Raw genomic sequence first — 11,163 nt, 5'->3', positions numbered from 1 at the left:
TGCGTCGACCAGTTTGACACTAGGCATGCAATGGTCTTTTGATCCCTCTTCCTCTTTTTGAGAGTCTTTGTCCCCACTGTCTCTCACTTCGTCATCTCTTGCGCCCTCATTTGTCGCGCTTATGACGTGGTGGTCAAGCTATCATTTACCTTCATCTCCGGCCTCTCCTACTTCTGTCTCTCTACCTTCATCCGTCGTTATGGTTTCAATCGTTTCTTCTTCCTCATTAAGATAGATATTTTTTAAATTTAAATTATATATATTATTATATTAAATAATTTATTGTGATTCAGCATAACATGTAAGTAGGTTATAACTTTTGTAAAGAAATGACTTATATACTATATTTTAAAAATATATGGATTATTCTAGACATAAACAAAATCACAATTTAATATATTTTTACTTAAATTATATATTATTATATTAATAATTTATTATGAGTCAGCATATCACGTAAATTTATATATTATATATTTTTTAAATATATAAATTATTTTAGATATGATCATAAAAACTAAAATAATTTAAAACAACATAAAACGAGAGGGGCTAAAACTTAACCCTTAAAACAACTACGAGATGGCAACCACTCATGCTTAAGAGTCATCTGCGAAAGCAAGCAATCAATGCATCGGCTCTTTGTACTCGGAGGTCAGAGATGGCTTCTTCTCTTCTCGTACGCATCACGGCAGGATCTGTGTGTTCCGTAGGGAACCCCACACACCTTTGGTAGTGGTCACAAGGATGAGATGCTTGGGGGTAGGGGGCCCACAAGCTGCCCTACCAGGAGGGCCACCGCCCGCTCGCCACGCGGCTTCTTTTCCGCCTCCCATGTATTCAATGCTTTCATAGTCTCCATCCTCCCTTCTCTTTACGATGCATGACAGCCGATCCATCCTCCCTTCTCTTTCATATTCTCTTTATTGTCTTTTATATTTTTAATCTTATTAATACTTCGATATCTATACCTAAAAAATTTATATTTAATCATTATAATTCTAAAAATAAAATGAATAATTTTATTTATCCTAATATCGTTAATTATATTGATAAAACATATAATAAGTAACATCACAATCAGCATAAATTTTTTTAATATCTTTATTATTTTTATTTTTTATTAATAAAATCATTAGAAACGAAAGAGGTATTGAAATTATATTTTTGCCCATCATTTTCACATACGATCGAGCACATGATATTACGTATTATGATAAATAAAATTATTTATTTTATTTTTAGAATTATAGGGATCCCAATTTAATTTTTTTAGTACAGTGATTACGATATTAATAGGGTCCAAACATAAAAGGGTAATATATATTTATGTTTGCATCTTTGTTACTTAATTATTATTTGGTAGACACTAATTATACTTGGTCACATGATTTAGAGAACTTTACGGTAGAAAACGTTCGATGGATCTTCTCATATTACTTCTTGAGATATGTCAATTCGAGTATATATATATATATATATATATATATATATATATATATATATATATATATATATATATATATATATATATATATATATATAAAGAGGATAAATATATGAGGAATAAATATGATTATTTTGCATAAATAAAAAAATCAAAATATCTTTGAAGGATAGACATGCAGCCTAATTAATACTTTTTCATAAAATACACTTGGAATATTGTAAAATTTTTGGACGAATTATTAATAAAATTGTTCTTTTTGGCTTTTTTTTATTTTCAGAATTTTTTATCGACTACCTTTTTTTTTCCTAATATATAGAATTACCAGCCACCTGCCCCTTTTTTTCTTTATTTTCTCATGAATCGATCCATACGAAAAAAAGGAGAAAAAAATAATAGATGGCTAATATTTCAAGTATTAGATTAAAAAGAAAAAATACTGTTAAGGAATTCTAAAAATTCTCGGAAAAAACCAAAAAAAAAAAATATATATATATATATATATATATATATATATATATATATATATATATATATATATATATATATATATTTTACAGGGAATTCATCCAAAATTTTCATACAAAAAATAAGAATCCAAAGACTAATGCAGAAAATGAAAATTTGATATTCTTGTAATATTTATTTACTTATTTATTAGCCGAGAAGTAACCAACTAAAAGTTAATGAAAATTCGCATTGGTGATGGTGTAATGTTGACTCGGTCATCATTAATAAGAGAAAATTATTTCCTTAATTTCTTTCAATGGACGACAGGAAACATTCTTCTACGGCCAAAAAATGGGGATTTTGATACATAACACCCTATTTTTGTGATCTTTATTGTGTCGTAGTGAGAAGACTATGTGAGAGTCTCATCCATTATAGAATCATTTTAACACGTAACGTGTGGGACATGCCATTACTATTTGACGTATAGCATGTCAACTCTCACACTTTCGATGGCAATGGCATCGTTGGCTGCGTGTCAACTCGAGATGTTGAAGGAAGCATCAACCGATGGTCAATGCCTCGTCGACAGTAGCACCCACATTTCTTCTTCTCACTACGGTCTCTCTTAAGAGAGAGAAACATTTCATCTAGTGCCAGTGACCCAGTCGATGACAAAGAGAGAAGTCAGTTCTTCTACTCTCTTTGATTCTTTCCACAGAGCGAGAGAGAGAGAGAGAGAGCTGCAGTGGGTCACTCGAGCTGTTTGACTCATGTGGCAAAACCAGCATAGTTGTAGTTGGACGCAGTCAATAACCAATGTCTCTCTCTCGAGAGAGTTTTACTTGCATCTTTTCCACACTTGTCGACGAGTAGACGATTCTTGGCGATTTGGAATGGATTTGCTCGAGGCCAACTCGAGCAGTCCCATCCCACACTGCCAAGTCTTCCACTGACACTCGGAGTAAACGCCCGCTGAGCTCCAAGAAGAAGAAGAAGAAAGCATCGGTTTCTGTCGATGGATGGGATCTTATCCCCACTTCCCATGGAGTGGACCGTGTCATCGCCTGGCCCAAAGAGAGGTGGAAAGTAGCTCTGCTAGTTGCTTCCAGCCTTCCATGATAGCGCCATGAGAGAGGTGTGGGAGTACTGCTCCCACTGTCCCTTCCGATGGGGCAACAACCATTTTCAACCACTGGGTTTTGATGCAACCATTGACACAACGCATACAATATTGATGCTAAAGACTAATTCTCCGTTGATGGATCAATTAGCCTATCAAACTAAGATAACATATGATATCGAAATTGTATTCAGATACGATGAAAGAATCTGAATACGAAAAGACTATTCATGGATAGAGTTAAAAGGAATTAACGTGAAACTACCACTAGCTACGTATCACATGCATTATAGTAAGATTTGATTTGAGTTATGTTTGGACCTAGACGTCAAGCACATAAGTGAAAAAAAATTGTATCACCTTAATTAGTCCAACATAAAAAAATGAGCAAAATTAAAACTAACTTACAAGGATCTGATATGATGAATGTATTATTATTAATTTCAATCTAAACATTTTGACCAGTGATTTTAATCAAACGAAATTGATAAGTCAAATAATCCTGACATTTGGTATCATAGATAACTTATGAAGATTAACATTCCATTTAGTTTCACATTCGAAATGAGCAAGACTAAGATTAATTTAAGGAAAGTTTGATGAGTATATTACTATCAATTCGATGATTTATGCTAAACAAAATTGATAGACCAATTAATCCATGTAGTTGATATATGCATGACTGTCTTACCTACATAATCAATTTTGTATCTTCCTTCCTCCATCACTAATAGAAGAGTAGCAATGTTATAAAATCCTGTAATAAGAAGCTAATGCTTTAGATGAAACAAAGAATTTGCACCTAAGAGAGCTCTTCTTCTTCTTCTTCCCTGGAGAAAAAGAAAAAGGATACTTGTGCAGCCATAAACCTCCCAGCAAACATGTGATGCCTCAATGCAAGATACAGTTGTGAGTTGGATCAACAAACAAGTTTAGATGGCATACAAGAACCCCAATTTAAACATTTTGGGCCATACTGTTAAGTTCCATGAGATACCAATCACTAGTAGTCTGATTGAACTGAAACCTAGACATTGTGCTCAATATAGCTGGGGAGGAAAGGCTTAAACCTGCATGGTGCTGAGAGAACACTGAACAACAAATTGTTGTGTTAGTTTATTAATTGAGAGAATCCAGGTAAAAGAACAGAGAATTACTATCTTCTCTGAACAGAACTCAGTTGTAGTTCCATTTACATTCAGTGGTGGACAACATTGTGTAGTTGTGAACAGAGAGATTAAATATCAATCTGAAGAATTGAAGGAATCTGTATGGTGATATTAAAAAAAAAAAAACACCATGAGACACAGAAAGAAGGTTTCATCCTATAATGCTCAATATGTGAAAATAGTATATGCTTTTTTAAAATCTCAATTCAACTTTGTGTGTAAGAAATTTTGGTATATTACAAGAAGGCAGAGAATAATACATGCAACTTCACCTCCACTTTTTGAAATGAAGGAAATGCTAATAAAAATGAAAAGAAAAACATTATTTCACAGAAGAATATCTTTTGCTAATGGCAGATGTAAAAGGAAGAGAGGGTACCAAAGCTACAAGAACAAGAACTAGCAACTTCACCCAAGTGTTCACTGACCCATATAAAAAAAACTTCACTATTTACTTGTATTTTTCAGAAGATTTTGTATGAAATATGCCGGCAATGATGAAGCAGATCCCAAGTATATCAGTTTTATTTGTATGCTGCACAAACTGATGTCTTCAAACTACCTTGGACACCCTCAATTTTCTAGTACTTCCCAAACATGCTTCTGATGCAAAGAAAGCACATTGTTTTAAGAAGTGTTCGATACTTTCTCCATCCACCGAAATACTTCCCAATCACTTTTTTGTAGCTTGGCCTCCGCTTTACCAGGTCATAATAAGCTGTTATTTTGGGCCTGCAACTGATATACTTCTCTTCTAGATCTAGCAGAGTTATTCGTGCCAGAATTGGAACAAACATGGAATCTGCCGTGGTAAAATCTTCACCAACCAAATATGTTGTCGCACTCAGTTGTATTTCTGCATCATCAAGAAGACTAGATAGTTTTTCCTCACTCTGCTGCAAATTCATTGGGCCCTTCAAATTGTCTTCTGTTTCATAGGCTTCTCGAAGCTTTACATGGTAGAGACAAGCTAAATCTGGGGCTTCGACCATCCGACTAATCACTACACGCCGGATAAATTTGGAAACAAACAGCCGATACTTGTCTGGAATATGGGTGAGAGTGAATATTTTAGGATTCCAACTTTCGATTCTCTCCACCCATTCCATGACTTTGCTACTAATGGGGTTCTCCTCCCCATTAAGAGATACTGAGAGCCTCTCTATGTACCTCATTAGAGTCAGATGCAAGATGCCATAAAGTAAATAACCAGATAAAACACCTAAAAGTATATAATCAATAGATAAGAAACTTACTGGATAATATCAATGGCATGGAAAATGATATGAGAACCATTTTGGAAGACTGGAAGCTTTGCAGATGGATTAATGCGGAAGAATGGAACATCCATGTTCTTCCCAGTTAAAGGATTAACATGATACGATGTATAATCAATCCCCTTCTCTTCCAGTGCTATACGCACTTTCTGGCTGTCCATTGAATAAGGATGATGATACAGCTGCATGACTGCACCAAGAGCTACATATCCAATCAATTTCAACTCCCAAATACTTTTGATGCCAAAAATAAAATAAGCTTGCATCATATGAATACTTACATAATCATGACATAAATCTCAAACATCTAGCAGGGTCCAAAAACTGCTCATGTTTTATACCAAAGTTGAATGTTGAAATATATACACCGGTGCCAAATCTTGTTTTTCAGTGATGACGCAATATTCCAAAACGTTTTCTAGTGATAGTGTGATTTTTAGGATTGGAGCTAGGCCACCATAAGCAACAATGCAACAATTGAACGATCAGTTTTTATGTTTTAGCAAACAGAGACTCTAATTCATAGATTGATCCTTCCCAAACCCTGTATTAGCAGAAGACTTCTGCATCAAGCTGCTCTTTTAGCAATGCATAATATGCAAGATACTATTCCCTTTCATGAAATGAGAAAAATACCTTGTGATACATAATAATTTCAGTCTTTTCAGACAGGTAAGATACTATGATGACTTAATTACTTGCTTAAAAGTTTTGGACTTCGATGATGATGCTGAGAACAAAATTAACTAGAATAAGCTGTATCAAAAAGGCTGCCAGAATAAACATCAAGAAACCATTGCAAATATGATTACAACATTAAATTTTCACGAGAATTAGTAAATATAACAGTTTGACAGCTTCGATTTCACGATGGTAAAAAACTAAGTTCCATAATCAAGACCATCAAATGCTTCTTAGATTTGATAAGTGATTTCTAGCAACCAAATTCAGAGAGGCTGAAGTTCAATTCTTCTTTGCCATATGAAATCATTAGATAATCAAGTAACAAACGGATTAAAGAAGACAGGATCTGAAATTTTTCGTACCAAATGTGTTAGCCATCACCAAATAGGTAGCACAGATGCATCATCACTAGCAAAATCAACAATGTAATTCACAAGAATGTTCAAAAGTTTGATGATTGCTATGAAACAAATATAGAAAAATTTTAAATTTAGAAGCACTTGATCTATTAAGTGTCAATAATTTCTCAATACAATAAGTTCCAAAATGCAAAACTACAGAAGATACAAAAAATATAAATAAAACAACAAAGAGAGAAGGCACTCTAGCAAACAAAAAGAGCAACTAAGATATAAACAACAAATATTACAGAGATATCAAGTAAAAAACCTCAGACTGTTCGTTCATAAAACCTTTCGAGATATTTCATGTACAACACTTTTTTTACAGAAACATCCTCAAATTCTATTTATAATGAATGAGAGGTTATTGGCTGTAGTTGATGCATGAAGATACTTTCAACTTGTCATAGTTTTTTATTAAAAGAAGAGCGGACATGTATCCCCCAATTGCTTTTCGAGGAAATATATGAAAACCATCGTAATTGAATGTAATATAGCCATATATATAGAGCTAAAGATTTATTTCTATCACAAAATTAACTTTTTCAATCCCTTACAAATTTAACAGTGGTAAAATTGTACTAGGAGATATGATTGAAGTAAGAAATAGGGACATGTCTATCACCTTGAAGGTGATAATTTTTTTTGCTTATGATGACATACATTATAAAAAAAATATTAAATATCAGTTGGGCCTTATATATGTTAGAAAAACCATAAAGATAAATTATTTGTCACATTTCTTTAGAGTATGTTAATTAGCGACACGAGAGACAGATAGATCCTTAAGCAGTGTAAAGGCATCAAGCAAGCTTGTCCTTGAAGTTAAATTGAAGATGTAACTCTTGTCCCCAATATTGGAGACCAAATGAAGCGTAGGAACCTGAGAAATAAAGCAAGCATATAATAATTGAGTTGAAAAAGTAATGTAATCAAAGGTCCCAAGGAAAAGAAAGGCAGTCACCGATGTTATGCCAAAAAGCACCGAAATATACATTCAGATCAAAATTGCTCTATTCTCCTCAACTCTCAATGTATGGCTACCTTCATTGTAGAACATTCGGCAGTTTCTATTCTATTTTAACTCTCCTTGACAGAGGTCAAATATCAAATATCAAATGGACCTCAGTCAACAAAAAAGGAATATCTGCTTTACATTGATACTCCAGTACATCTCTCAAATTCTAACAGATAACATTGTTAATCCAATAAGTAAACGATTAAATATTGATTCCTTAAAAAAAAAAAAAAACCGAATTCTTTTATGTATGATTCCTAAACTTTTCTTAGAAGGTTTCTGAAACATTACTCAGTAATAAAGTTCACAACTTTTATATATGTCAAATAAATAAACCGGGAGTATAAGCAAGAGGTATCCATAATTGTTTAAAGCCTCGATGTAAATCATCGAAAGAATCAGAAAGCAACCACAATTCATATTATCTTATCTTTGTTACCAGAATTACCAACTTAATAGCTTTTACTTACTAAAAAGTAATATCAGCAATTAAACTCTGCAATCAGTATGACCATCTCTGCCGCAATCGGCACAGCTCCTTGACTTCCCAAAATTGGCATCCAATACTCGGTTCCTCTGGGGATTAGCTATTCATGGGAGGATAAAGAGAGTATTCCTACGGTAACCTATGGTTTATTTCCACATCATATGGTTCTTGCAACTAAAAAAAAAAGGATCTTTTTTTTTTTTGTGGAAATCGCAGACTCTACAGACCATCGCTTCAAAATTACTAATAGAATAATAGCATTTAAAATGAAAAAAAGAAGAAGAAGAGAGAACAGGACGAGGAGGAGAAGAGGGCGCGGGACCTTGAACTCGGCAGAGATCGGAAGAATGACGAGTAGCTTCGCGAGTTCGTGAAGCTTCGTTCGCTTGGTGGCGACGCCCTTTGCCCTGCGGGAATACGAACCTGGAATATATATATTATTTTATGCTCTCCGTGGGTCCCCCCTTTCTCGTTGCCTGCCGCTTCGCGTTCAACATCGTGCTTTTACTCATATACCCCTACGTAATTCGAGTTACATTTTTACCCCTAATGAAATTGAAATCAAATATAATATATATATATATATATCCATTTTTATCTTGATTTATTTAAGCATCATTTTATCATTCCCAAAGTAAGATATAGTGCTGTAAATTTTGGCTCAGATATTGTGCATTATGATTTCTTATATGTTATAAGCACAGTTCTTTTATATTTTTGCCGTATGGGATTTCCTTAGGGGTAAATAAGTCATTATATATTGTATGCGACCACGACCAAACTACGTCGACGCGAGGCGGTCAATGTCACGACTTAGAGAGAGTGGGGATAGTAATTCTAGCCCCAAAATTCCGAAGAACACGTGGCGTTCCACGATGCGGCTGGATTTGCTGTCCGCTGTACAAGTAAGCTTGTGATATGTATATGTAATATACTTCCTTTTCTAAGTTACGAAATAACGTATACGCCCTTAATTTCGATTTCGTAATATGTTTCCGTTTTCACGAGTAACTGTAGTTAATACTGATTAATTTTTAGTAAAAATACTTAATTACGTAAAATAATTTAATGTCCCTATTATCATTAAAAAATTGAAGTTCATTGTTATCAATAAAAGTCTTAATTAAATGAGATTAACCAAAATGATATATATGAAAGCTTTTATAATTTAGAAGAATATATATATGCTCATATATATTCTTCAAATGATATATATGAAAGCTTTTAGAATTTAGAATCTGAACCAATTAAAAATAAATAAAAATCTTAAATGATCAAATATCCTCGGAATGATAAATTGTCACCTTCAAATAGCTTAATAAACAACTAATCAGATGGATATTTAAAAAATAAAAATAAAATTGATGGTTTGGAATTAGTTTCAAATTTTATAAAAATTAAGACAAATCAAAACAAAAAATTAAGTCAGCTATCTTTAGCATATCGTTCACTACATTTTAAAAAGTTACATTGAAATCCTTATAGTTATGAAAATGAGACATTTGAGTTTATTTATCTTAGCGACGTCAGTTTTAATAATAGAAACACGAAAATAAAAAACAAAAGTGATGACGTCGATGGTGACAAATAACAATGTCGTTGTGGGTAATTGTTACGAGGGAGGAGAGCAATGGTGAGAGGTGAAAACTATTAACTATTTTACATATGTATCATCGTTTACCATTATTAATTGAAATATTAAAATTATATTTTTATCCTTTGTTTTTATGTTTGCGTTGATAAAATCATTACGGTAAATGGTTTCACTTTCACAATTATAAGAATATCAATATATTTTTTTAAAAATTAAGGATCAAAATGTTAAAGATAATTAATCATAAGAGAGGTAATATATAATTAGCCCATATATTTCTGCTAAGTTTACTGGTATCAACTTATTTGATTTTATGAATATCACGTGCATTTAGGAAGCAGGTAGAACTGGTTGAATCAAGATCACAAGATACAGCAGACACTTGTGATCTAAAATGCAATAATAGCATCAGTTAGCTCGATATGACGTCCAATATTACAATATATACATGGATAGTATTTGTGGAGCAGCAGATTCACCGTGGATAGATAACAAGTAGAACAGCAAATTCCAACAGATGAACCCAACCTACTTCTATTGGTGTCAGGGTGAGAAATCAATGAATCGAAGAAGAAAGCTGGAACGATCACAAGTGATGAGTTGAACCACAGGGTAAAGATTGAGATGAGGCAGATGTGGCGGAAGAGAGAGGAGAATCTAAACGAACAAATGCTCAACGATTGTATGAACAAACGGCCTATGCTCATGTTCTACAGTTGCCTCCTTTCATGGAGAATTCGAATCAATGGATGGGAGCTGTGAGCAGAGATGAAAGATAACGCAGGAAGGAGTTCAGTTCTTGCAAAAACTGATGCTGATGAACCATGATCAAGACATGGAGAAAGCCAGAGGCACTTCGCTCTCGTGCGAGTTGAGAGACGAACCATCGCTCGACGCGAGTGTGGCATCCGAATCCTCCTCGGCCTCTTCTCCCGGCGGCAGCCCACTAGCGCCTGCCGGCCCTCCATCCCCGTCGGCGTCGTTCTGTGTGCCCATGACGGTGGCGTTGCCGAACCTCACCCTCCTCGCGTCGCCCGGGGAATTAACAGGTGAGTCGACTGTGGCGGTGGCTGCTGCACCGGTGGCGGCCGCACCGCCGCCAGATGGGGACATCGTAGCAGCTCTGGTCGGCACCGGTCTCACTCCTCCTTCCTTCCCCGTCGCGACGAACCGGTAGATGCACGTCGTGAACCAGAACATCCACGGAACGGTCACCAGGGTCATCCCGGCGATCGGGAACCAGGCCGTGTCTTTGGTTTCGGGCAAGGTGATGTAGAGCACGAGGAAAGCTCCGCCAGCGAGGAGGACGAGAAAGAAGAGGCAGGAGATAAACCAGATGCACAAGTTACGGCCCCTTCCCTCGCTGGGCGGCATTGGTGCCAAGAAGAGGCTGCCGCCGAGACGATCGTTCCGGTCTGCGGGTCCACTTCGATCACATCTGCGTCGATGCTTCTCTCTGATGTGCTATGTTCTCCAGCTGTTCCCGGGTGGTGGGAGGAGAGAGAAGCCGGTC

General features: G+C 35.2%; 2 protein-coding genes across 7 annotated transcripts; both read right to left on the bottom strand.

Annotated features, from left to right (window-relative positions):
* Window positions 1-4,362: 4,362 nt before the first annotated feature.
* On the bottom strand, window positions 4,363-8,456 carry LOC135580763 (glutathione S-transferase TCHQD-like). Of its 6 annotated transcripts, none has more exons than XM_065188493.1 (4): window positions 8,379-8,456; window positions 6,513-6,558; window positions 5,446-5,656; window positions 4,363-5,359 (listed from the first exon to the last, which is right to left on the bottom strand). In XM_065188493.1, exons 2-4 carry the CDS (start codon window positions 6,526-6,528, stop codon window positions 4,771-4,773), a joined length of 816 nt encoding a protein of 271 aa, XP_065044565.1. In that variant the 5' UTR covers window positions 6,529-6,558; window positions 8,379-8,456; the 3' UTR covers window positions 4,363-4,770. The 6 variants fall into 6 exon arrangements, with proteins under 6 accessions (XP_065044565.1, XP_065044562.1, XP_065044566.1 ...); XM_065188490.1 differs by having other exon boundaries at window positions 5,446-5,668; window positions 8,379-8,452; XM_065188494.1 differs by lacking the exon at window positions 6,513-6,558 and having other exon boundaries at window positions 8,379-8,453.
* Window positions 8,457-10,198: 1,742 nt separating this feature from the next.
* On the bottom strand, window positions 10,199-11,159 carry LOC135677815 (uncharacterized). Its single transcript, XM_065190223.1, has one exon. The coding sequence runs from the start codon at window positions 11,022-11,024 to the stop codon at window positions 10,479-10,481; it is 546 nt and encodes a 181-aa protein (XP_065046295.1). The 5' UTR covers window positions 11,025-11,159; the 3' UTR covers window positions 10,199-10,478.
* Window positions 11,160-11,163: the final 4 nt, after the last annotated feature.

The sequence above is a fragment of the Musa acuminata genome, chromosome BXJ1-6 (assembly GCF_036884655.1).
Source record: "Musa acuminata AAA Group cultivar baxijiao chromosome BXJ1-6, Cavendish_Baxijiao_AAA, whole genome shotgun sequence".
NCBI lineage: Eukaryota > Viridiplantae > Streptophyta > Magnoliopsida > Zingiberales > Musaceae > Musa > Musa acuminata.
This window is presented reverse-complemented; position numbering and strand designations above follow the sequence as displayed.

Excerpts from the sequence above, each read along its gene's own strand:
- LOC135580763 (XM_065188489.1), bottom strand. The coding sequence starts at position 5,735 with ATGATGCAAGCTTATTTTATTTTTGGCATCAAAAGTATTTGGGAGTTG. Across the intron at positions 5,360-5,445 it reads CATGCCATTGATATTATCCA|GTACATAGAGAGGCTCTCAG; the intron begins GTAAGTTTCTTA and ends GACTCTAATGAG.
- LOC135677815 (XM_065190223.1), bottom strand. The coding sequence starts at position 11,024 with ATGCCGCCCAGCGAGGGAAGGGGCCGTAACTTGTGCATCTGGTTTATC.